Consider the following 27571-nt stretch of genomic DNA (forward strand, 5'->3'; position numbering starts at 1 on the left):
ATTTTTCCGCCACGCTGCAATTTCATGTCGAGAATTGCTAATCTTTGAAACAACATCCCCTGTCTGTCCTTCATTATTTTCCAGCCAGCCTGAGACTATTGATTCCATGAGGCCATCATGTCCGATCCAACGTTTATCAAACCTAAACTGCCCTCGTCTACGGTAGACTTTATCCTCCAAAAAAGCGACCACTGGCCGATGGTCAGACGCTACCATCCCTAGGTACTCAGTATAAGAACAGGGAAAAAGCGTGTGCTAGTCTTCGTTTGCTAGATCCCGATCTAGCCGACATCTAATCGTTACTGTCCCCTTTCCTTTTCCCTTCTCCCCTGCCATGAAAATGTGTTTCCCCGAGCTGGAAACTCCAACAAACCGCAGTTTCTAATCATATCATTGAAAGGGACAAAAGAACTTGCGCTCCTTAAAGAACCCCCATTTTTTCATGATTTCCGGTAATCTCGTTTAAATCTCCAATCATGAACCAAGGGTCTGTTCTCGATAACCCATACCTCGTCAACCGCTCCCAAACCCGTTCCCTCAATTTTTGTACCGGTTCTCCATACACAAATGTAAGATACACTTTTTTTCCAAGTGCCACCGCCTCTACATCAATCATCCTATTACTCGAATAGAGAATCTGAACATAGTATTCATTATTGTAAAAAAGCGCTAAACCCCCCTCCGTCCAATAGGATCCACTGTCACCAAGCGATCATATCCAACATGTGATTGAAATTTTTGAACAAATTCAAAATCTTGCTTACTTTCTGATAAGAATAAAAAATCAGGTTTATGTTTATGCCAAATTTCCCGAAGTTAACTTATTGTCCAATGACTCTCCATTCCTCTACAATTCCAACTTAGGATCCTCATAAAATTAAAATTTGATCATGCCCCCAAGAGCTAGGAAATGGGGCTTGAAGATATCCAACCATTTTAAACAACTTAAATTCCAAAACCGCCAAAACAAAGGTTTCTCAACGCTGTCCCAGTCCAGCTTCAATAACCCTTGTTCATATGTCAACGACACCAGAAGAAAGAGAACCCTGTACCATAACCACATAATCTCCCAAACATTCCCATACGTCCTTTCCAATGAAATATAGCCATCACCACAGTATGAGCCAAGAACTTTTAAACCGCCACAACACCAATAAAATGAACCAACATCTTTATTCCAATACTTGATAAAAAACAAAGAGCAAGACTTATACAATAAGGAAGCCAAATTAGAGCTCCAATGAGATCTACATACGCTGGCGGCCAAACTATGTATAAAGCGGCTGGCCAAACTACTGCTTATAAAGCTTACTTGACCATAATTACTGCTTATAAAGCTTACTTGACCATAATTAAATAAAATACCAGGAAAAGAAAACTGCCAATAACCCATAACTCCTTCCGCTTCTTGATGATCTGTAAACAAAAAGATCTTCCGTTTTGATCTTCGATCCTTTTGACCCTTTAATTGTGTTACCATCATCACAACCGCTGAACAAATAAATGTTTTAAAACTTTCCGTAACCCCAAACCAAAACACAGTCTGCATTAAGCCAAAACCGGTCAGCCAGCTGCATTCCTTGTGATGTTTTGATGAGACCATCTGCGGAGCCGTGTTTCTCTTTACCCCTGTCAGAGGCAAACCATAATACCCTTGAGATCGTTCTTCTGTAACAATCATATACTTGCCATTAAGTGAATTAGCCATGAACCTTCTCATTCCTACTCTTAGGCATGTGAAAAAAAAGTCCACTAACATTAACATAGAACACCATTCTTATCATAATTTTCCACTTCCTATTGCCACCACCAGTCGAACAGCAAAATAGATATACTGGCTGCTCCTCACTCATATGTGTAACCTTTCTAACAAACATACCCACTGCTCAATATGAAATTAAAAGGAAATATCTTACTTCCATAACTTTATACTTAAAACCATTGCATCCGTTGTGATCCTGCAAAGACCGAGAGCCCATGTCCCTGATCTTTGATAAGGAGAACCCATACCTTCCCTCACTACAAGAAAACAGGGGGATTCTGATGGCCGAAATCGTCAGAAATTCGTCGGAATAGACCGATTCCGACAAATTTCTGATGAACCTGTCCGTCGGTATCGTTTTGTCGGAAAAAAAAATTCGTCGGAATTTCGTCAGAACTTCCGACGACTTTCTGACGAATACCGAAAAACGTCATTCTGACGAACTTCCGACGATATTACGATGCGGACACACGAGACCATAGTTCATCGGAAAAACTATGTACCGACGGAGAACGTTCCTCGGACAATTCCGACGCAGTGTATTCCTCGGTATATTCCGATGGACGTTGGTTCGTCGGAATATACCGACGGACATTGTTCATCGGAATATACCGACGGATATTTGTTCGTCGGTATATTCCGACGGATATTGGTTCGTCGGTAAATTCCGACGAATGTTGGTTCGTCGGTATATTCCGAGGAACCGTTGTCCGTCGGTATATTCCGACGAACTCTATATTCCGACGCCCAGAGTTCGTCGGAATATACCAATTTTAAAAACGAATTGATTTTGCATTTTTATATATTTTTTTTTTATTAAAAATTAATTAATAAATTAAAAAAATCAGAAATTTAAAACTAATAATATTATATAATTTAAATTCATACAAACCGAAATAGAAAAAAAACATTCAGAAAGTTTAAAATTCATACAAACCGAAATAGAAAAAAAAAACATTCAGAAAGTTTTAAAAAGCCGAAAAAAACTAAGATGAACTCGAAGACATCAAACGATCTAGCTTCTGCATTATCTCGGTGTTGAACTTCTTCTGGGATACCAACTCAGCAAGGATAGTGGCATTCTCCGAACGGATAGTGGCATTCTCAGAAAGGATAGTGGTGTTCTGCTCCTCCAATGCCCCAATCCGTTCATCTTTGTCATGTAGCTCCTCGAGAATCATGGGATCGGCATACGGAGCTTGCGAAGAAGATGCCGGATACGAAGAAGCACGGCGGTCCAACCCGACTAAACGGCCTCCTTTCCTTTTATGAACCGCCTACAAAAATATTTAAAGTTAGTTAATAGGTACAAGTTAGTAATCGACATTATAAAAAAAAATATATTAATAAAAAAATTACCTTTTCAACCATCTCATTTATTTCCAATAGAGACAAGTTGGTTGAAACTCTCGTAGAATCGCCGTCATCAGAGAGATGCTGAGATTGAGATACTATTTCAGCTTCCACCAAATCAACGACACCTTTGATCACGGGGTCCTGAATTTGACCCGTCGTCTTGTTAGTGTGAGCCACCTTAATGAGTTGGAGACGATCAACGGGATTACCGTCATTTGCTTCGATCTAAAAAAACCGCCATTATTAGCCAAGGAATATATAAAATATTTATTTAAAAAATATAAAGATAAATAATAATAAAAAACTTACAAGTTCATCCTCCTTAGTAGACATAGAGCAAGCGCCGAGGTTGTGCACATACATACCTTTCCTGCCACGATCGCTCTTCCGGTTCTTGGAGTTCCTAGAAGACGTCTCTGCAGTTTCTTCCTTCTCCCAATGAGCTATCAACTGCTCCCACACCGCCCCGTTGATGAACCGTAGCCTCTTGTTCTTCTGCCAAACTGTCTTCCACGCGTTTATCTGCTTCGTATAAGAGTCCATGGCCTTTTCGTTGAATTTCTTACGGACTGTTTCCGTAAGATCGGAGTGCCAGTTGAACTCTTGCTACAAAACAAACATAATTTAATAAGTAAATGTATTTAAAAAAATGTAAAAACTTTAAAAAAATGAAGAGTTACTATACCGCAAACTGACGAAACCACAACTCTCGTTCGTCGGAAGGGATCACACTCCACTTTGGATATCCAAAACGGAGCATGGAGTACATCATCTGGTTGATGCTCCGGCTAATGCCATTTTTCGACTTGGTGAACCTTTAAAAAAATACAAGTTAGCAAGTTAATTAAAGGAAAAAAAACATAATGGTACAAATAAAAAAAATACTAACCAAGTGCTATGTCCTCGTCGTGGGTTCGGGTGGAGAACCGGGAGATGCTCTCGACCTGGTTGTTGAACCAATAGATGAACTGGCATGACCCCCGGATCCTGTTGAGCAGCAGCGCGAGGGGCAGCGGAAGCTGGAGCGGGAATATATGCGGGAACCGAGTCATGAGACGATCCCGATGCACGGGAACTGCTCACCGAACTACGTCGAAGACGGGCTGCGGGGCGGGGTTCATCCTCGGCCCCAAAAAAAAATTAATACATCAAAAATATTTTCAAATCATTTCTATTTTTAATGTTTTCATTTATATATTTACAAAAGGTTTTATAAACGTTTTAAAAAAAAACTATTAAACCTTTTATTATACATAGTTTATTACTAGAAACTTATAAAAAATAATTAAAAATTTAAATTTTTTTTATTATACATGATTTATATATATATATATATGTATACACAATTATAAAAAATTTATAAATGAAGGAAAATGTTGTTAAATATTTATAATTTTTTTTAAAAAACGTTTTATTATACATAGTTTATTAGTGGAAACTTATAAAAAATTATAAAAAAATTTAAATTTTTTATTATATATGATTTATATATATATATATATATGTATACAAAATTATAAAAAATTTATAAATATAGAAAAATGTTGTTAAATATTTTTAAAAAAATTTAAAAACATTTTATTATATATATTTCATTACTGGAAACTTGAAAAACGTTTTTAAAAATCAAAAAACGTTTTAAAAAATCAAAAACCGTTTTTAAAAATCAAAAAACGTTTTTAAAAATCAAAAAACGTTTTTAAAAATCATAAAACGTTCCAAAAAGAAACTAAAACAACAATCCAAACAACAAACCTAACTTATATATCCTAAACTATCCATTCAATCTTAAAATTTTCAATCAAACAACCTAAAATCCGAGATCTAACTTCCAAAACTCTAAACAATTGAGATTAAAGAAGGTTTGGGATGATTCTTACATGATTTGGGGTTTGGGGAAGAGATATGAGGGTGAGAAGAGGATTCGCCGGTGAAGGGAGGTGGATAGTGGCCGGAATCGCCGGTGTAGAGGGAGGAATCGCCGTGAGAGAGAGGTTTTTTGAGAGAGAGAGGCGGAAATAACGAAGAAGGGAGAAGAAGGGTTATTATATCTAAAGTTTCCGACGGATACGGGTTCATCAGTATTCCGTCGGTATAATTAAAATATACCAAATGGCGATTCGCGAAAATTTTCACGCGGTTTGGTTCTCCCGGGCAAATTGGATTTCCAACGGAATGTGTCCGTCAGTATATTCTGACGGAATGTGTCCGTCAGTATATTCCGACGGAATTCCGACGACTTAGTGTTTAGGGTGTTGATTACAAGTTTCTAAATGCAAAATCCATATCTTTGATAAGATATATAGTATTTGCATAAAGATTTAACAATAAAAATGTTTTTATAACACGATTTTACACAACAACATTTTTTGTAATGTAAGATTATATGAATACGATTGTATTAGTATATGAGTGTTAAGATGAGATCATGCAGTTGTCAATACATACATCTATCACTTCATACGGTAGTTGAAGACCGGCAACAAGTTTCTGAACCTCGTAGAATGAACCCGGTGCAAGGTTATCCTCAAGTAGAATACCTTTGACAAAATCAGTAATCACATTCATATATTCTTCAGCCAAATTATAGTATGTCTTAATACCTATTAATCTAGTTGCAGATGATAAGACTGAATGACCATCTCTACAATTTTGATACAAAGGTTGTTTTCCTGCATCCAACATGTCAAAAAATCTCCTAGATTCGGGATTTGATTTTTCCCCTCTATAATGATCATGTACCATCTGCTCAGTACCTACACCATAATCTATATCCGTTCTAGATTCTTCTAACCTAATATCAGGCTGAAGTTCACTAACAGGCTGAGGTTCGCTAGTACTACCATATTCATAACCAGTTTCCCCATGAAGGTACCAAACTTTATAATTACGTGAAAACCCTTTCATATACAAATGAGTCCAAACATCAAATTCTTTTATAACCTTATTATTATTGCAAGTAGAGCAGTGACATCTTAACATACCACTTTTTGCATCCGGTTGCTGTTGAACAAGCCTCATGAATTCTCCAATCCCTTGAACGTATTCTTCCGTAAGCAAATTGGTGTTCAGATCCAAATGAGGTTTATCCATCCACGAACGATAATAAACTTCTGAAGACATGATTTTCACGGAATTGTTATGACTAAAGAGAATGAAGAGAGAATGAAGTGTGAATGAGTTGAATGAGGAGGAGTTGTATTTATAGGAAATTGCTTACGGCCCTCCGACGACTTTCCGACGAAATTCCGACGGATGTAAAGCAGTCTGTCAGAATTCCGTCGGTATTGTCCAATCTCAAACGGCTATACAACGGTCATATATATTTGTCGGCAACGGTCACATGGTTCGTCGGAAATTCGTCGGAAAATTCCGACGGAATTCCGACGACTGTACTGTTAATCGGAATGTCGTCGGAAATTCGTCGGAATATACCGACGAACTTCCGACGACTACAACGGTTACATTTTTATCGGAATCTCGTCGAGAAGTCGTCGGAAAATTCCGACGAGTCGGAAATTCGTCGGAAGTTCGTCGGTATATTCCGACGAATTTCCGACGACTACAACGGTTACATTTTTTATCGGAATGTCGTCGAAAAGTCGTCGGAAAATTCCGACGACCCATGTTTCGTCGGAATTCCGCCGACGGAATTCCGACGACTTCAAATTTTTGGATTTCGTTGGAAATTGGTCGGTAATCCGTCACAAACGTCCGACGACATTGATGTCCGTCGGAACCTCCGTCGGAATTCGGACTGTTTTCTTGTAGTGCCTGGTAACAACTCCTGTGTGTTATGTCCACACAGTAGGATGGAGATTGCACTTGATTTAATGAGACCAAACGCAAGATCTTCGTTAACGTGGGTAACCATGCCAATATATCCACGGATCTTCCCAGCGTAGACCTTCCATTTTTCCAGCGATTCCGTCGAGGATCCTAATAAAAATACGAGAAATAAGTAAAATTACCTAAAAATATCGAGAACATGACAAATCAACGAATTCCATCGGTCTATTTATTTTGATAAATAATGGGCCTAATTTGGGCCGCATAGGCGCATACACACATGTTTTGTTTATTGAATAAATGAGCTATACACACGAGTGATGTGGGTAATACGTGGAGGCGCGCGCATAACAAGTTGAGTGGATTTTCACTATCTTCAGACAACTAAACAGAGCCAGAGGTTTCTCTTTTCTCTGCCAGTAAAGAATCAAATATTCACACTGTCTGCAAAGAAGAAGAAGAAGATAGATTGAACACACAAAACTCGGGGAGGAGTAGAAGATTAAGAGAGAAATGCTTAGTTTGAATTCGCTTCTTCGTCTTCCATACCCAAACCCTAGTCCTCCGAACTCTTCTTCCTCGTCGTCGAGGAGATGCGTCTCCGCTTGTCCAATTCCGGTCGGTTTTTCGGTTCGATGCATCTCTAGGTATGTTTTGTTCTCTCCTAATGTTCATCGGCTTTTCAATTTACTCTGCGAAAGGAACTTAGGCGTTTATGTGTCTTGGCAATTCTGTGCAGTAAATTGCGTCGAAATGAATATCGGAGATGCTTCCAACGAAATGCGTCTTGTTACCTCGATGAGGTGACTTTTATTCTTGTTTTTTTTTTTACTTTGATCCATCACTTTCATGGTAGAAAAAATATGTGGAAGCCAAGTCTATTCTTGAATTGCTTGTATCCTAATGTTATAGAGACCTTGGAGATGTTTCGGTTTCATTTGAAGCTTGAACTATAGTTTAGTGTGTGTGTGTTTAATGCATAAGTTATCTTGTTTTTCTTTTTAATTAGAAATCGGAGTCTGAAGAAAAAGAAAGAAATCTTGATTTATTGGGCGAACCATCGGTACCTCACCCGACACAGAGAGTTCTTAAGCTCTTGGCTGTATCTGGCTCGGTCGCATTGCTCGGAACTGACCCAGCTTTTGCGGTTTCGCTAATTCCGCAGTCATTTGTCACTTCTCTTGGAGACCTCGGTGACATTAGCTCAGGTTTTGCTTCGGTTAGAGAATCTTCCTTTTTTGCATTGAACCAGAAACTATGTATGTCTTCTTTCAGTACCAGTCCTTTAAATTTTCTCTCTCTCTCTCCCTCTCTGCAGGCCTTCTTGCTTATCTTTTTCTCTGAACTTGGAGATAAAACTTTCTTCATCGCGGTATGGTGTTGAGCTTCAAATGTTAAATCTACGCTTTAGAAACGATTTATTGACTGTCATGCGGTGGTATGCGTAGGCCCTTTTAGCAGCAAGGAACAACGCTGCCACTGTTTTCGCTGGGACTTTTGGCGCTCTTGGGTATGCTTTCTTTCTCAAACACTGTCGTTGCATCATGTCCAAAATATAATTGTTAATTCGAAATCAGTAGAGAAACGTTACTAAATTTTGGTAATTTTGCAGGATCATGACGATTATATCTGTGGTGCTAGGACGAACTTTCCACTATGTCGATGAAATTCTTCCATTCAGGTTTGTAAAATGAAATAAAAAATTCCGGCTCAAAATTTATGTTTCAGGTTTAAGTTTGATGCTGAATCAGAATGTCAATGACTTGAAACCACACAGGTTTGGTGAGACGGATTTGCCTATAGATGATATTGCAGCAGTTTGTCTCCTGGTAAATCGTTATTCGTTCACCTTTCTAAGTAGAGCTCAAGGGGTTTTGGTTTGGAACTTTCAGTTTAGCAAGTAATGGCCTGGGCATCCGGGTCTTCGGGTCGGGTTCGGGTCGGGTCTTGTTGGGTCCGGGTCCTAGAAATTTAGACTCATATAGGTACCTATAATTTTTCGGGTCGGTTCCGGGTCGGTTTGGATCTATAATTTCAATACCCGTAAAATACCCATAGTTTTCGGGTATATTTTGGATCCGGGTCGGTTCGGTTATTTAGGATCCGAAAAAAACCCAAAATACTCGAACTGGACCAAAAACTCTAAAAATACCCAAAGAACCGCAAACATACCCGAAAATACCCAAAAATTTGTCTGATTTTGGAAAATCAGACCAGAAAACCCAAAACATACCCAAATATCCGAATTATATTTTCTAAAAATCTAAAATTTTATCCGAAACCTACAATTATACCCGAAAACCCGAACACGAAACTTTAAAAAAAAAACCGAAATACCAAAAATATACCCAATCACCCAAATATACTTAATATATACAATTATTTTCGGGTACTTCGGGTACCCGAACGGGTCTCGGGTAGGACCCGGACCCGAACCGAGACCCGCGGGTCAAAAAAAAAGACCCAGTAGGTACTTTAGCATGGACCCGAACCCGAACCTGTATTTTTGGGTCGGTTCGGGTTCGGGTCAATTCCGGTTCGGGTCTTCGGGTCCGGGTAAAATGCCCCTGCCTAGCAAGTATATCTACTAAAGAATGTTGTTCGGACCCGCTTGGTATGAGTTTTTTTATTGAAGTTTAAGTCTCAGGTTCGACTAAACCAAATGAAGATTTTGATTGCTTTTTTTTCAGACCTGTTTTTTTGGGTTTGGGCTGGATCATATCTTACAGGCTTATTCTTAACCATAAAATAGTATTTAACCAATTTTGTTGCATTTAGGTTTACTTCGGTGTTTCAACGTTAGCAGATGCTATCTCTGACGATGGACTTAAAGCCGACGAAGAACAGAAAGAAGTAAACTCTCTTTTTAGCCTTTTGACTTGTTTTTATTTCCATAGACATTCAAGAACTCAACACTTGTTTTCTACAGGCAGAACTAGCGGTTTCAGAGCTTTCAGGTAACGGAGCCGGGTTAGCAGCAGCCGCTAACACCATCATCAGCACTTTCGCATTGGTTTTTGTTGCGGAATGGGGTGATAAATCCTTCTTCTCAACAATTGGTTAGTCTTTAAACTTTTAAACTTTCCATCATATAAACTTGGCCAACATTGTTACCAAAGCTCAGGTCCAAAACTCCAATATGCATCATAATCTTTAAATTATTTGAAGCTCTTGCGGCTGCATCATCGCCATTGGGTGTCATCACTGGAGCATTGGCGGGTCACGGTGCTGCGACTCTGGTCAGTTATAGCTCATTTTCTTTGTCAGAAATGTATTAACTTAGGCGATGATTAACCCGGACTCTTAGGGTGAGGTTCTTAGCTTTTAACTAAGAAAAACTAAGAACCTTCTCTTAAATAGCAGCTCTTAGATGAAAAGTGTAGAAAAAAAAAAAAGAGTGTCAAATCATGAGTTAAGAACCCTAAATTAAGAGTCCGGGTTAATCATGCTCTTATGTTACCACCCTAACAACTAGGCTAATCAAAAGCATTTATAAACCCTAAAAATCTTAATATTGATAGGGCTTTAAAACCCATCAACGAGAAGAACTGTTACTCTCCAGAAACTTGGAACACAAGAACCATAATTTGCTACTTGGATTTGTTTTTCCTTATTACAGCTTGCGGTTTTGGGAGGTTCTTTGCTAGGAAACTTCTTGTCAGAGAAGGTATCAGATATCTTTATACATATATTAGTTCCTAAAAGCATATCCTTGGAATTATTCAGCTTTTATTACACAAAACACAGATTCTAATGGCAATATTACTAGCTTTTATCCTTAGTTTTTTTTCCAAAACCCCCTTTTCGAGTTTTGTTTTAGTCAAAGGATCTCTTTTTACACTTGATATATAAGAAAGTGAGAGAAGTTAGAGATTAAGGTTTTTATTCTATGGCAAGTGGCAACAAATAGGCTTCTATGTTCATTGATCTCAATCCTTCCACATCATTTGGTATCGATTCCTCCCCTCCCCCAGAAAGAGTCAAAATAACATCTTTTACTGTTTTGATTCTTTCCTGTGTCCGATTTAATCTGTCAACAACGTGATAATATTCCTAAACAAATAAGCTAAACGCCAACAAATCTTTCAGAAAAAGTATATGAAAAGAGTGTTCGACGTTAGGTTTTGAAGTTTATAGTTCTGTTTGAAGACTTTGGATTTAGAATTTTGATTTTAGATTATATTTTAGTAGTTTTATATAGAACCTTTACTACTATCATAAGAGCATGATTATTGGGGGTTCTTAGAGTGGAGTTCTTACCGGAATATAAGAATCCGTCTCTTAAATTTTAACTAAAAAAGTTAAGAACCGGCTCTTAAAACTCTTATTTAAAAACTGATTCTTAACTGTTTTAGTTAAAAGTTAAGAGACGGGTTTTTATATTCTGTTAAAAACCCTACCATAAGAATCCCCAATAATCATGCTCTAACTCTACCATTTTTTTTTTTGCCTTTGATAAACAAACTTTCTAAAACTGCTTTTTGGAGTTGCTCAAAAATTTAATTCTTTATTTATTGAAGTGTTTTGAGTGAGAGGAGAATTCTTAACAGAAAGGTAAGCTAAATGTTTGTTTTGTTCAAAACAGGCAATAGCTTATGTCGGAGGAGTTTTGTTTCTCGTGTTTGCTGCTGTGACAGTGTCTGAGATCATTACGTAAGTGACGAAATTAATAATGATATTTCTTTTCCTCTTATTTGTTTGTGAATTTAAAATACAATTTTCATGTTATTTGTAAATTTTTATCATTGTTTACTGTCCACTCTTTTTCTGCTAACTATACTGTGGATTCACAGTTTTCATGTGTACTATCGAGCATCGATGCATTTGTTTTAGTGGTTAGAGTTGCTTAGAGGTCAACAACATAGTTACTAATAAAACTGTTGTGGGTAAACTTTTTATAGTGACTGACCTCACCTCGAAAAGTTCTGTATCCAGGAAAACCATTTAGGATTTTTTTGAAAAGGTTTCAGTACTACCCTGCCGACAGAGTGTCGAACCCGCGACCTCTGGCAGTCGTGTGTGAGAATCCCTTCAGTAATGAGGGATAACTCCTCTCTCTCTAAACTCTCCCTAAAAGAAAACCCTAATTTCTGTTACTGTCTGGGTGGCCGGCGGCTTCACCACCTCTGGTCCGCCCCCGCTCTGTTTCTTCTTCTTCGTCTCTCGTCTCTTTCCTCCTTCCTCTGTCTCCTCTACTTTTCCCTTCTCGGCGTGGGTTAGCAGATTCGCTTGGTCTGAGTCGTGGTCAGATTCCTCAGGTCAGTGGAAGGGCGGTGTTCTTCTGCTTGTTTCTGTGTCTCCGGCGGTGAACTTTTTAAGACTAGTCAGTCTAGCTTTCTGAGGAAGCTCAATAGTGCTTATGTTTCCAAGCTAAGTAGATCTGTTGCGGGTTCTCCGTAATAGGTGCATGAGAGACGGAGTATCGTTGGTCTTGTCAGCCGCGGCTTTCTTCCTCGGTGGCAACGCGTGTTGAGAAGGCAAGTCTCAGGGGAATGATCTAGGGCTGCACCATGTCCGCTTTCGACTCAAGGTGGTGCTTGTTTCTCTGTCTTCTTAGTGTAGGTTCGTCAGGTGTGGCGACTCTTTGTGACTCCTCTTTCCAAATAATGCTCGGCTTCCTCTCTGCAACTGTGGCTAGCCTCAGGTCCTGTTCGCTAACTGTTTGAGACACAGATTGTGGTCGGTCGCAAGCTGTTCTTGTTGAGTCAATCTTTAAGATCTATTCATCGGGTACCGCCAATTCTACCGGGTTCAGCATCTCGTTTTAATCTGGGGTTCTCTCTTTTGTGGCAAGCGACTAGTATTGTTCTATTGTGTCTTTGGCTAGCTGTTTTTCCTGTTGTGTTTGTCCTGCATAGTTTAGCTGGAGCTTGTGTTTAGTTGCTTTTAAATTCTTCTGCTTCTTGTCTTCTCTGTGTTCTGTAAAAAACTTAAAATCTGGTATATGAATTTCAACATTTTTTACCAAAAAAAAAAACATAGGTAGTAATTTTATTATGTTTTTGAAAGATACGTCCAAACATAACACGTGGTCAGGACAGTAAAGAATATAAAGGAGTCGAACATGATAGAGCATATTCTTTTTATTATTCTTCGTGTAAAGGTATATTTAAATATTATAATCGTGGATCTGAAATAAAGTATATGAAAAGTTACAAATTTACACGCTTTATAAGTTCCACTCCCAAATGACAAAAAAAAAAGTTCCACTCCCAAATGAGTTTCTTTTCTTGTAACCTGTAGTTTTATTTAATAAAAAGATAAGATTAGAAGAAAAACTGTAGAAAGAGCACTTACAAATACCTTTTCCCACCAATATTTAAAATCACAAATAAAATGCAAGTTGTCTATTTTAAAACTACATAAATTATATAAAATTATCAAAATTTGATATTTAATGTTTAGAAAACTGTAAACTTTCAGCTACTCTTATCAATAGTAAAATATACTATCTAATATGTTATGTATTTTATTGCTGTTGATAAAACTCTAACATGATTTAATTGAAGTGAGTAAATAACAAAAATTAGTTGAATTTGAGAATTAAAACATTTGACCCCAAAAGAGTATCTATTTTTACAAAAAAAGGTAACAAAATCTAAGGTGTCTGCATGTGCAACCTGAACCACTCTTTGATCGTACGTGGGCCTTCTTCTTTGGTTTCTTAATACGGACAATGAATGATAGCAAAGGGAAGAAACGATGTCGCTTTATATGTTGTTCTCAGAATAAAAATAAAAAAAAAATCGTGAAAATTAGGCTATCGATCGTAGATATTCCCGAGGGAATCATAAGGGGCCCACACAAAGAGGCAAGTAGGGCCCAGACTATAATCACAGAACCAAATTGAACGGTGACGAGCCGCTGCTGCTTCAGCCGCCACGCATTGCGTTATGCTGACGCTGGCATCCGCCGACTGTTGATTTGGTCATACGCTAATTACTTAAATCATTCTTTTTTTTTTTTTTTTGTAAACTACTTAAATCATTCATTACCAGCAACATTAATCTTTCTTAATTCTTGCAAGAAGCCCCATCTATTATTTATTAGATTGTTCAACTTAAACTTTGGAAAAAATTGTTCTCAGAATAGAACTTCGTTTTATTAAAATGTGTATGAAATAATTAAAAAATCTTGTATAGTTTACACATTTTAATAAATTTGTTGCAAGATCAAATATAAATTTGCTGGAAAAATGCTTTTATATTTAACATTTTACCGAGAAAAAAACATTTTTATTAGTTGACCTTCTATTTCACTGCAATAGATACAGTAGTAAGAAAAGAATCTTACATACAAATTAAAACATCTGAATGTAAGACAGTAAGAGAGGTAATAAAACTTGCAACATATAGTTAAAAACCGAGAGAAAAAAAAAGAAATAGAAATGAGGAAAAATGGGAGGAATGTGGAGGACACAACAAAATCATGTTTTGACAGGTAATTAAGTATCTTTTTAGCTGTGCTTACAAACAAATAATTAATTTAATTATTGATTTATTTTGCTCTGTTAATGAAAAAAATAATAATTCAACACAAAATGAAGGAAGAAGACGAGAAAAGGGAAGTGGCACGTGCCAAAGATTCGGAAGGCACGTGTGGGCAAATAAGTCTTGTTTTATTTCCTCCGCTTATTTTGAGATTCGATGATTACCACTCCTTTGCTTTGTTTCTCCTCTATTTATATATCTCTTTCAACCCCTCTCGCCGGCGCTGTAAATCCCCAACCTGAAAGAAGAAGAACACGAAGAAGACAATTGGTGAATAGTATTTTTTTTTTTAAATTTCGTTGAAGAATTGCGATTTGATTAATCATTTGATGCCGTGAAATTCTCTAATCAGATTCAAAAAGAGAGAGAGAGAGAGAGAGAGAGAGAGAGTTGAATTGAGGTAATACTTGATCCCCCAAATCCCCTTCTTTTAATTCGTAGGTTTGACTTTGTGTGTTCGATTGATTTGCATGTTTGTTTGATGAAAATTGAGTTAAAAGGATGAGTCTCTCTGAGATCTCGGTCGATGTATGTTTTCGTTGGAAATTGAGCTCTTTCGAATTTATTCCGTTGCTTTGTTGTGTTTTCTTTTTAATTATATCTCTGAAACCGATGGAGTTAGTTTGTGTCGGTGAAGGACTTAGTTTTCTAGAGGTGCTCTCGTTTTGGTTGTTTTATGTTAATATATCATCTGATTTTACAACCTCTCTTAATTAAGATCCCTCGTCTCATAAACGCTGAGGATTAATTAACGAATCTTTTGTATCTAATTTCTGATGAAATCCATTTATCTTTGTTATGCTGTCACAATCTTATTATTTATGCTTGTTTTTTTTTTAATTTTCTTGAACGATTTTGTTAACTTGGTAGCCCACTTGAATTTCTCACTGCTTTTTTTTCTTGTCTCTACGTTACTTGCACTCACTTGATTATAATCTTGTTTGTTTGGTTGTTATGAAGCAGGATCAGGATGGTTAGCTGCTACTTTAATACATTGGTCAAGGTTGAGAGTTAATTCAGAGCAAGTATTGGAATCAGCTGCCAGATTTGGTTTTGGAACATTTAATTTGAGAAATGGATCGGTGTGATACCTCAGGATTTGTAAGCGGAGGTGGAGATGCTTATAAGGTCTTCTAACTCTTAGTACTACTAGTGCTGCTGTGGCTTTTTCTCCTCGAACCCCCGGAAGTTTCTTGAACAGTTTTCATCTTTTTAGTTGTGACCATGCATGCCAGATTCCAAAACACTGGCTTTGCTTCTAAGTCTTCACCCAATTCCTTTAAGATCTTGGGCCGTTCCCTTCAAGTCCAAGAATCAGAGGCCGCCGCTGATACTACTCTGCGTCTTGATTCCCTTTCCTCTCCACTTTCCAACTCAATTGGTACTAAAAGAAAATGGATGGATCAAGAAGCTGATCCTTTACTCTCCTTGAGGCTCGGTCACTCCTCAAGCTCTTCTGATAGCAAAGGGAGTTCAGCAACTGCATTCACGAGTTTATCTTCTGCCAAAGAGATTGAGGAGGCTTCCTCAATGGATATTGAGCTGGACTTTACCCTCCATCTTGGCAACGAGAAACCTGCCACCAACCATAAACCAGCTAATCTGAAAATGAAAGAGTTGCAGGTCCTCTCCCCAGAATTTGATCTTGAACTGAGTCTTTCTGGTGGAGGAGGGTCCTCTCAATCTGAGATCACTGCGGTCCAGCAGCAGGCGAACCAGTTTCCAACTCTTGGGGACATGCTACGTGCAACTAATGAAGGATCCACGTCACGTGGCTGGAGACCAGGGTTTGCATCATCACCTGCATTGCAAGCTTTATCAAGCAAAGAAACAAGCTCCTTCTTAGCTCATGCTCCTAAAAAGATAATCATTCCTGCTCCTCGTGTTCTGGACCTGTCATCTAGCTCGGCAACAACAACAACAACAACAACACCAATAAGTTCCGGTACATGTACTTCCGTTTTATCTCAGCAGCTGAAGCCACAGCATAAGAGTTCTTCTAGTTCCAAGCTATGTCAAGTTGAAGGATGTCAAAAGGGGGCAAGAGGCGCGTCTGGCCGTTGCATATCCCACGGTGGTGGACGTAGATGCCAGAGACATGGTTGCCACAAGGGAGCTGAAGGCCGAACTGTCTACTGTAAAGCCCACGGAGGTGGCCGAAGATGCGAGTTTCTCGGATGCACCAAAAGCGCTGAAGGCCGTACTGACTTCTGTATAGCCCATGGAGGTGGGCGAAGATGCAGCCATGAAGATTGCACACGAGCTGCCAGAGGAAGGTCAGGGCTCTGTATCAGGCACGGTGGAGGAAAGAGATGCCAAAGAGAGAACTGCACAAAGAGCGCTGAAGGGCTTTCGGGACTCTGCATCTCTCACGGAGGTGGTCGTCGATGCCAGTCTAGTGGATGCACGAAAGGAGCGCAAGGGAGCACTATGTTCTGCAAAGCACACGGTGGTGGTAAACGGTGCACGCACCCTGGTTGCTCCAAAGGCGCGGAGGGAAGCACGCCGTTCTGTAAAGGACATGGAGGAGGTAAAAGATGCGCGTTTCAAGAGGGTCATCCTTGCTCCAAGAGTGTTCATGGAGGTACTAATTTCTGCGTGGCTCACGGCGGTGGTAAGAGATGTGCGGTTCCTGAATGCACTAAGAGCGCTAGAGGAAGGACTGATTTCTGCGTCAGGCACGGTGGAGGGAAGAGGTGCAAGTCTGAAGGATGTGGGAAAAGCGCACAGGGTAGTACTGATTTTTGCAAGGCGCATGGAGGAGGGAAGCGTTGTGCTTGGGGTCATCCTGAGACTGAGTATGCGGGTCAATCTTCTTCTGGTCCTTGTACCTCGTTTGCTAGAGGTAAGACTGGTCTTTGTGCACTCCATACCAGTTTGGTTGAGGATAACCGGGTTCACGGAGGAATGACTGTGACTTCAGAGAGCCAAGAACCGAGAATAAGCAGCAGCGAGGAAGAGTTTAGTGGTTCTCAAGACATGAACATGGATAGGATGAAAGCGAGAAGCGCTGTTGGATCTCCAGAGACTGATATTGATCTCAATGAGAATGAAACAGGACGGGGGTTGGCTCCAGAAGGAAGAGTCCATGGTGGAAGTTTGATAATGGCGATGTTGGCTGCTAGAGAGGGTGGCTCTGGCTCAAGCAACCTGCCTAAAAGGTGGGTGTAAGTTAATAATCGTCTTCAGTTTGCTTCCAGTCTTTAATTCTGCACGTGTGGAGTAGTATGTTGGCACGTGAGAGTGAAGTGAAAGTGTTACGGAGTCTTGTGTTTGTTCTTGTTTAGGTTTGTGTTTAGAGAGTACAAAAGGGATCAAAGTCTCTATTCTCTGTCTTATTTTCCTGTAGATATTGAATTTATGGGTTCAAGCAACGTTATTGTGAATTGTCAAAACAGTCTATCTATTGATGATGATGATGAGAATAAAAGTCATGTCTTTGTTTGCAGATTGCAAGTTTAGTTGCTTCTTTATTTGTGCTCAGATCATTTTAATCTTTACTACCCTTGTCCAACCAATAGAAACAACTAACAGGTGCATATCGAGTTATGAACAAAATATCATATACATAAATGATCAGATTAGGAGATTTTTTTTTTGGATCAAAAAGGAGATTTATATAGATAAAGATATCCTAAGAGCTCAGATCATCTATATATGATCCATGGTTTCGAGAAAACATTCCCACATTGATCTTGCTTTATTCGGAAACTCAAGCTCCACCTTGTAAACTCGTTTCAGTGACATCTCTTCTTGATGTTTTTGTCTTTGTTACTAGCTTATATGATTGTGAGCTTTGTAAATAGTTTTCTTCTCACTCTATTGCATGTTTATACAAGACACGTGTATTTCTTTTTTGACAACATAAGAACATGATTAATGGAGAGTTCCGGGAGTTTTTAGCGGAATATAAAAACCTCACTCTAAGAATTTCCTATTAATCATGTTGTAAGACGACTGTTTAGGAGATATATTGCATTAGTTAATACTTTATAAGCAAATTACCCAATATTTTTTATTAAACGACCAAATTATATAATAACATCTCTGATCTTTCTTAGGCACAAGTTTTTAGTTTTTTTTTTTTTTTTTGGGTTGAAAAAAAACAAAATAAAAAAATAATCGAACCAATCGCGGAACGCCATGTATTAATGGGGTCCGCGCATAGTGCAAAAACCAAACTAAATTCGCTTCTTACAGAAGAGACAACTCTTAATAATAAGGTGGAATCCACTTATTTTTTTAAAAAAAAATTAAGAGTAATCGTGCTTTTATATGATTGTGAGCTTTGTAAATAATTAGAAAATTGGCATGTAAATATATGGAAGGTACAAAATTATAAATAAAAACAATGTTTTTGGTGGGATTGAACCCACGCCCTCTCTCGAAGACCAGAACTTGAGTCTGGCGCGTTAGACCACTCGGCCATCCTGACTTTTGTTTCAATAGCACATCCTTAAATTAATATCGCATCATATACAAATATTTTAGAGAAAAAAAACAAAAATAGCATTAAATCAAGTTTTTGTTTCCAAACTAACACTCAAGGTCAAAAGTCACAAAAATAGCACTTAATGTTTTATCAAAAGTCACAAACTTAGGGTTTAGAGTTAAAGGGTGGGGTTTAGGATTTAGGGTTTAGGGTTTAGAGTTTAGGGTTTAGGGTTTAGGGTTTAGGGTTTAGAGTTTAGGGTTTAGGGTTTAGAGTTTAGAGTTTAGGGTTTAGGGTTTAGGGTTTAGGGTTTAGAGTTTAAGGTTTAGGGTTTAGAGTTGAGAAATGAGGTTTTGGGGATAAGATTTCAAATTTTGAAAAATAAAAAAATTAAAATTTTAAAAGGATAAACTTAGAAAAATGCTATTTTGGTTATTTTAGTTTTGAAGTGCTATTTTTGTGATATAAACTTAGAAATGTGCTATTTTAGAGATTTGCCCAATATTTTATCACAGAAAAAAAAGTCGGCTCATTTAAAATATAAAGCCTACATATATATGATTACTTCAAAATTTCAAATGGGTTAGATTTCTCTTTTGAAAATTACAACGCACGTCGCACCCACTCCTCCAAATATAAACAAGAGTTATTCTTGGGTGAATCCCTAGTCAATAAAATTTCATTATTTTAAATTCGATATTTTTTTTAAAAAAACAAAATATTATGAAGTTATATTATTTTTTTTTTAAAAAATAGCAGTTACAGAAAAAAGAATTAAAAAAATCTTTTTAACGTCGTCAGCAAAACACTAAACCCTAATCCCTAAACCCTAAATCCTAAACCCTAATCCCTAAACCCTAAATCCTAAACCCTAAACCTTTGGGTAAACCTAAACCCTTGAGTAAACCCTAAACTTTTGGATAAACTCTAAACCCTTGGGTAAACCCTAAACTTTTGGATAAATCCTAAACTCTAAATAAAAACACTAAACCCTAAAACTCTAAACCGTAAAACTCTAAACCCTAAATCCTAAACTCTAAACCCTTGAGTGTTTTAGTGTTTAGTGATTTTGATTTAGAGTTTAAGATTTATTCTAGAGTTTAAGATTTTTCCTAGAGTTTAAGGTTTACCCAAGGGTTTAAAATTTATGATTTACGGTTTAGGAATTAGGATTTAGGATTTAGGGTTTAATGTTTTGATGACGACGTTAAAAATATTTTTTTTTGTAATTATAACTATTTTTATATATATATTTTTACTAAATAATTTTAAAAAAATAATATAATTTGACAATATATATATATTTTTTTAAAAGATATCGAATATGAAATAACACAATATTTGGTGAACCTAAGAATAAGTACGTAAACCATACAAGTTCACGCGATATATTCGGGTGCGTGGCGATAAGATGATGATTCAGACATGCTGCGAAGATAGGAGAAGCCATACCTTTCGATCGAAGCCGTCAAAGTATCCCCTTACGTGGATCCTATTTTGTAATCCAACAGCTTATAATAAACCATGCCTTCCAGATCTAACAGTCATGTTTTCTACTAGTTTCTGACTTTCCGTGCCTTCTTTTATTTAATTTAATTTCCAGTTTCAATTGTTTTCTCTATCGTTTTTGGGGGTACAAATCTAGTTAAGAACTTAAGATATATACCCATAAACTATTCAATCATTAGAAATAAAATCATAATCTCATTTTACTGCGCCTAATTTTACAGCATTTGAACAAAATATTTTGACTTTTTTTCTTTCTAATATCATTAGTTTGACATGTAGTTCTAGAATTGCAAAACTGAGGTATATTTTACTGAAACAGTATACATTTTCCGGGACTGGAATGTCAATTTTAGAAATACCGAGGAATAAGTTGAAAGAGCAACAGAATTAAAGGGTATTAAAGTAAGAAGCGGCAAAATCGAATTAAAAACTGCCAAAACCGAACCCGCTAGCCGTTGATTTTACGACACGCAAGCAAAGTCCCGTAATGAGTCATCAGTTTTCATGTGTATGTATGAAGTAGTGTATACACTCATCTCATAAAATACACACATCTCTTGATTAAAACACAGATAAGCGATTCCAACAAACAAATCTGTAAGAAAACCCTCTAAATCTCTTATTCGCCGCCGTCTGCGCCTCATTTCCACCGCCTGTGATGACGTGCCAGTAGATCCGGTTTTAACACTGGCCGGTTTCTGTGATTTTCAGACAGTTTGAAGCGGTTTATGTTTCGAGTTATAAGGTTTTGTGTTTTCGAGAGAAAGTAAAAGAAAGAAACTGCTGAAGAAAATACCTTAACGATACCTTATACAACAAGGTTATTTTTTCTTGTTAAATAAGAAACTACTTGGAAAGTTTGTGTGCGTTCTAGGCTTGGATGTTATTATATGATTTAATTATTGTTACACTAAGTATTTTTCGTATAGATCTTAAACTATATATATGATATTACTAATACTCTGTTTTTAGTTTCGTTTCTGGAAGAACAATGGATAGCAAACAGATGTTATTATCGGCGCTCGGCGTCGGCGTTGGAGTCGGTGTCGGTTTGGGCCTCGCTTCAGGCCAAGCCGTCGGGAAATGGGCCACCGGTAATTCGACGTCAAGTAACGCCGTTACGGCGGATAAGATGGAGAAGGAGATACTCCGTCAAGTTGTCGACGGAAGAGAGAGTAAAATTACATTCGATGAGTTTCCTTATTATCTCAGGTAAATTTATAAACTATTTTTAATTCATTTTCTGATAAATAGTCGAAACTTTTCCGAACTTCAAGACGATGATACAACTATACAAGTGAGGATATAGAAATGATAAAGTAAATAAAAAAAGAGTCAGGACAGGTTTTATATTTTTTAAAGTATTAAAATTAGATTATTATCAATAAAAACGGATAAGATATTTGTTGGAGTGATAGAAATAAAAGTGAAGGCATGTGAGTTTCTGTTTATGTACGGCGGGGACGGTCTCATTGTCTTCTTGTTCTGACACGTGGCACAGACAGTCAGATCCTGTGATCTTTTACTCCCTATATGTTTGGAATTATTCCGTTCATCAATGTTGATGCAGTGAACAGACACGAGTGCTTCTAACAAGTGCAGCTTATGTCCACTTGAAACACTTTGATGCTTCAAAGTATACCAGAAACTTGTCTCCCGCGAGCCGAGCCATTCTCTTGTCTGGCCCTGCCGGTTAGATTCTGATGATTCGATCTCAATATGCCGTTCTTGAACCCATTTGGTCATGTTTTGATTGGTAACCCGTTTCTTTGCAGAGCTTTACCAACAAATGCTTGCCAAAGCCCTAGCGCATTTCTTTGACGCCAAGTTACTTCTTCTAGACGTTAATGATTTTGCGCTAAAGGTACCTTAAACCCTTAACCAATAATCTGTTTGTTTATGTGAGTTTTCTATGTTGTGAACCTTAAATCTACTTTTTTATTGTGTGTGTTTCCAGATTCAGAGCAAGTATGGCAGCGGAAATACAGAATCTTCGGTAAGCGGTTTACTGATTTGGTTTGCATAGTGTTTTCTTGTTTCTTGCGTATGATCTTTTTTTTTTTTTTTTTTGATCAAAATTGGAAAACATCGTATGATCTAAATTGGAAAATCCGGTATTTTAGTCGTTTAAGAGATCCCCATCAGAATCTGCTTTAGAGCAACTATCAGGACTGTTTAGTTCCTTCTCCATCCTCCCTCAGAGAGAAGAGCCCAAAGGTAAATGTTTAAACCGACTCTGCTTAACCTGTTTAATGAACCTTACTATATATCAAAGTGTAATTGACATTTCATTGATGACTCTGTTTAGCTGGTGGTACCTTGAGGAGGCAAAGCAGTGGTATGGATATTAAATCAAGGTAATGTTTGTGCCCTTTACTTCAAACTTCCAAGGAGCGTTACTATTTGTTAACAATCAAAACTTATGTGGAAGTGTATCGTTTAACGTATGATCCATGATCAATATACAGCCCAATGGAAGGGTCTAGTAATCCTTCAAAGCTTCGTCGAAACTCTTCAGCAGCTAATATAAGCAACCTTGCCTCTTCATCAAACTCAGGTCTCATCAATGACACTAAATTTTTTTTTATTCCGGCACGTAGACTAATAATATATGATTCCATTTTTCAGCGCCTCTGAAGCGTACGAGTAGCTGGTCCTTCGACGAAAAGCTTCTCATCCAGTCTTTATACAAGGTAACGTATTATAATACCATGCAGGTAAGGTACGTTGTTTAAGGTATATTGTTTATAACATGGTGCAAGTACCAAGTGTAGGTCTTGACCTATGTCTCCAAGGCGAATCCGATTGTGTTATACCTTCGAGACATAGAGAACCTTCTGTTCCGTTCTCAGAGAACTTACAACCTGTTCCAAAAGCTTCTCCAGAAACTCAGTGGACCGGTCCTCATTCTCGGTTCGAGAATCGTGGACTTGTCTAGTGAAGACGCTCACGAAATCGATGAGAAGCTCTCCGCTGTTTTCCCTTATAACATTGACATAAGACCTCCTGACGATGAGACCCATCTCGTTAGCTGGAAATCTCAGCTTGAACGCGACATGAACATGATCCAAACTCAGGACAATAGGAACCATATCATGGAGGTTTTGTCTGAGAATGATCTTATATGCGACGACCTCGAATCGATCTCTTTTGAGGACACAAAGGTTTTGAGCAATTACATCGAAGAGATTGTCGTCTCTGCTCTCTCTTATCATCTCATGAACAACAAAGATCCTGAGTACAGAAATGGAAAGCTCGTTATATCTTCCACAAGGTTAAAAAAAAGAACCCTAACTTGTATTAGAAGCAAACCTCAATGCACATAATGTTACTAATATATTTTTTTTTATTTCGAGGTTAGTTTGTCGCATGGATTCAGCCTCTTCAGAGAAGGAAAAGCAAGTGGTCGTGAGAAGCTGAAACAAACCGCTAAGGAAGACAAATCCAAGGTCTCTCTCTCTCTCTATACTCTGTTTTGAACTGAAAGCAGAGGATTCTGACATGAACAGAGTAGAACCAATTAGCTTGTCTGTTTCTTAACTGTTTTAGGAACCAAAAGCTGAATTAGCGGCTGCTGTCAAACCGGATACCAAACCAGAGAGCATCGCTACCGCAAGCAGCAGCAAGACCGAACCGGAGAAAGAAACTAAATCTGAGAAAGCAGCAACTCCTAAAGCTGCGGTATGTTTGATCTAATCTATTATTTTCCGGTTTGTACCCGGTTGGGCCCTTATTCTTAATTTAAAAAAAAAATCATTCAAAAAAATAAATCTACTATTATTTTCCTACTTGGTTCAAATCTATGTCAATGATGTTAATAACCATATGGAACAGGAAGTTCCGCCGGATAACGAGTTCGAGAAACGGATAAGACCGGAAGTAATCCCAGCAGAAGAAATCAACGTGACATTCGAAGACATCGGTGCACTTGACGACATAAAAGAATCACTACAAGAGCTTGTAATGCTTCCTCTCCGCAGACCAGATCTCTTCACAGGTGGTCTCTTAAAGCCCTGCAGGGGAATCCTGCTCTTCGGCCCGCCTGGGACCGGTAAAACAATGCTGGCTAAAGCCATAGCGAGAGAGGCGGGAGCCAGTTTCATAAACGTTTCCATGTCGACCATAACTTCGAAATGGTTTGGAGAAGACGAGAAGAATGTTAGGGCCTTGTTCACTCTGGCTTCGAAAGTGTCGCCCACGATTATATTCGTGGACGAAGTTGATAGTATGTTGGGACAGAGAACGAGAGTTGGAGAACATGAAGCTATGAGAAAGATTAAGAATGAGTTTATGAGTCATTGGGATGGGTTGATGACTAAACCTGGTGAGCGTATCTTAGTCCTTGCTGCTACTAATCGACCTTTTGATCTAGACGAGGCCATTATCAGACGATTTGAACGAAGGTACCCCCAAGCTACCTACTTTTTGTCTACCCTTTTACATTTAAACTAATGATAGGGTTTTGGTTTAGATTTTTGATTCTTCGGTTTATTTTGATTTGGTAGGGGTTTAGATTGGTTTAGTTAGTTTATTATTTTTCCTTCCATAGGATTTTTTCTTTTTTTTTTTTCATCAATTTTCCTTCCATAGGATTATGGTGGGACTACCAGGTGTAGAGAACAGAGAGAAGATACTAAAGACATTGTTGGCAAAAGAGAAAGTGGATGAAAACTTGGATTACAAGGAACTTTCAATGATGACAGAAGGTTACACAGGAAGCGACCTCAAGGTTTGATTTTTTTTTTTTTAATTCATCCCTTTTTTTTTGCACATTTTGAATTCATCCTAAAATAAAAAAAGAAATGATCTTTCCTGACCGTTGATTTACCTAAACAGAATCTGTGCACAACTGCTGCGTATAGGCCAGTGAGAGAACTTATACAGCAAGAGAGGATCAAAGATACTGTAAGAAATCATATTATTCTAGGGTTCTTTCTCTCAATTTTTTTTGTTTGATTTTATTGTTATTCGTAATTAATTTTTTAAAAGGAGAAGAAGAAACAGAGAGAGACTACAAAGACAAGTGAAGATGATGAAGGGAAAGAAGAGAGAATTATCACACTACGTCCGTTGAACAGACAAGATTTTAAAGAAGCCAAGAATCAGGTTTGAAAGAGACTGAAGCACATTTGTTCTGGCAATTATTATATATTTGGAAAATAGCGTTCGAGTTTTAAACGTTTTGAAATTGAAAACGCAGGTGGCAGCGAGTTTTGCGGCAGAGGGAGCTGGAATGGGAGAACTGAAGCAGTGGAATGAGTTGTATGGAGAAGGAGGATCCAGGAAGAAAGAACAACTCACTTACTTCTTGTGATGATGATGATGATGAGGATGATGGATCAAACGAGTAAAGACATGGTACTATGTTGGATGTGAACTCACTTTGGTAATGTAATAATATTATGATGACTTTTTTCATGGTTAATAATAAGAGAGGAGAAACGATAATATTTAATTATCTTGACCCCTAACATGTATTCCGGAAAAATAAATTATAGTATGTTACTAGATTATATACTAATTAGATATGCTTAATAATACATCATAAATAAACACTAAGACTACCAGATGGTTTCTTGGGTAGAAATAATAATTTTAACAAAATATTTTATTTTTATTATACTTAATGTTAAAAAAATTAAATTTCTGACACAATTCAGTTAGCAATTATGAAAGTAATGATAAAAGTGCTTAGTATAACTCTGAAAAGTGATATTATGAATGTGATATTTTTAGCAATTTTTCATGTGGAAATTGTTATGTTTACTCAAAAAAAAAATATTTATACTGTGTAACATTTCGAAATATAATATTAGGCTAACCAAGTTATGTGGATCAGATCATCCAATGTAAGAATACATAATTACAAATATCAAGATTTTTTTGGATACCTGAAGTAATCAATCTGGTTAACAAAAGTAAAATTTGTGCAAGAAACTTAATTGTCCACTCATCTTTTATTAAGTAGAGCCAGTTAGTTTAGATATCCAAAATATATGCACCTTACCTCTACACAATATCTTTAAAACAAACAAAAACATATTTCTTAAACGAAGCAAAAGTAAATTGAGAAACAAAAAAGTGCATGCATCATATCAAACATTATTGACTTATTGTCCTGAAGTAAATTAATGATCAAATAATTTTTTAATTGTAGCTACTAAAAGACATAGAAATAAAAGAAATAACAAAGTCCATAGCATGATTTCTAACATTCTCCGCAGTCACATTGGTGATTAGTACATTTTTGAAATTTGCACGAATCAAAACAACTATTTTTGCAATCACTATTTTTAAAGCAACTCCCAAAATATTGATTTGGTTGGGCCAGCTTTGGTTGACATGATGATCCACCACAATCTTGCACATATCGTCCAGGTTTCATTAGTTCCCTTGCATTTGATATACAGACACCTATAAAACAGAATTTAGTATATGCACTTTCATTCCAAATATCAAACTAGTTAAGCATCACACACACGCATATATATATATATATAGAGAGAGAGAGAGAAAGAAACAAACATGAAAGGAGTGCGACCAGAACAATAAGCAATGTTGTGTTTGATACTGTCATGTCTTTTACAATTTGTACTCGATGTTTATGTTTTATGATTGTGCTTTGAGATTTTTTATATGTCTTAGTGTCTATTTATATAATGTTACGAGGCATAGAAATGGTAGGTAACATATACAATCTCTTCTCTGAGTAATAAGTTGTAACCAATACATGAACAATAGAGAAGAAGAAGAATCAAAGGAATCAAAGAAAATGGAAAGGAACAAAACAAGAATAAAATCCATAGTATAGACTCAAATTTACACAAAAGTCAACCATTTCCACAAATTGTACAATTTTTTAAAAAACATGTTTAATTATGTCTCTAAATTTGGTGATAAATATTTTTTTACATATATTTAAGTATAAAGTAATCGCTTATAGTTTAATTTTCTAATATAACTGTATTTAAATTAGTTTAATTTAATAATTTTACTTTTTTCATTTTCCTAAATAATAATTATTATATTGCTATATTTATTTTTTAAATGAAATTTTACTTTTTTTATTTTTAGTTAAAAAATTAACTTATAAAATTATTTATTAAACCTAATGAATTGAATGCTAAACACTTAATTAAATTGTTTTATCACATTTAATTTTTAAATACGCTCAATAATTTAGAGATTTGAGTAAGTTTATTATTACATTGAATATTAAACTTAAATAAAACT

General features: G+C 37.0%; 3 protein-coding genes across 5 annotated transcripts; all 3 read left to right on the forward strand.

The window, feature by feature from the left end:
• Positions 1–7233: 7233 nt before the first annotated feature.
• On the forward strand, positions 7234–11739 carry LOC106382018 (protein PAM71, chloroplastic). Its single transcript, XM_013821974.3, has 12 exons — positions 7234–7554; positions 7647–7710; positions 7917–8126; positions 8226–8279; positions 8356–8417; positions 8520–8588; positions 8685–8736; positions 9686–9760; positions 9837–9966; positions 10076–10146; positions 10527–10574; positions 11493–11739. The coding sequence occupies exons 1-12, from the start codon at positions 7421–7423 to the stop codon at positions 11562–11564; spliced, it is 1041 nt and encodes a 346-aa protein (XP_013677428.1). The 5' UTR covers positions 7234–7420; the 3' UTR covers positions 11565–11739.
• Positions 11740–14494: 2755 nt separating this feature from the next.
• Positions 14495–17845, forward strand: LOC106382017. Of its 2 annotated transcripts, none has more exons than XM_013821972.3 (3): positions 14495–14667; positions 14750–14797; positions 15361–17845. In XM_013821972.3, the coding sequence occupies exon 3, from the start codon at positions 15622–15624 to the stop codon at positions 17566–17568; it is 1947 nt and encodes a 648-aa protein (XP_013677426.2). In that variant the 5' UTR covers positions 14495–14667; positions 14750–14797; positions 15361–15621; the 3' UTR covers positions 17569–17845. The 2 variants fall into 2 exon arrangements, with proteins under 2 accessions (XP_013677426.2, XP_048625964.1); XM_048770007.1 differs by having other exon boundaries at positions 14551–14667; positions 15367–17845.
• Positions 17846–20860: 3015 nt separating this feature from the next.
• Positions 20861–25796, forward strand: LOC106382013 (putative cell division cycle ATPase). 2 transcript variants are annotated; one of them, XM_013821967.3, is made up of 17 exons: positions 20861–21158; positions 21311–21550; positions 21909–22030; positions 22114–22202; positions 22296–22334; positions 22462–22555; positions 22647–22695; positions 22807–22895; positions 22967–23031; positions 23113–23612; positions 23700–23787; positions 23888–24019; positions 24173–24741; positions 24929–25067; positions 25175–25243; positions 25334–25444; positions 25539–25796. In XM_013821967.3, exons 2-17 carry the CDS (start codon positions 21330–21332, stop codon positions 25650–25652), a joined length of 2490 nt encoding a protein of 829 aa, XP_013677421.1. In that variant the 5' UTR covers positions 20861–21158; positions 21311–21329; the 3' UTR covers positions 25653–25796. The 2 variants fall into 2 exon arrangements, with proteins under 2 accessions (XP_013677421.1, XP_013677420.1); XM_013821966.2 differs by having other exon boundaries at positions 20862–21158; positions 25328–25444.
• The last annotated feature ends 1775 nt before the right edge of the window (positions 25797–27571 follow it).

Source organism: Brassica napus, chromosome C9, assembly GCF_020379485.1.
Source record: "Brassica napus cultivar Da-Ae chromosome C9, Da-Ae, whole genome shotgun sequence".
NCBI classification, from domain to species: Eukaryota; Viridiplantae; Streptophyta; class Magnoliopsida; order Brassicales; family Brassicaceae; genus Brassica; species Brassica napus.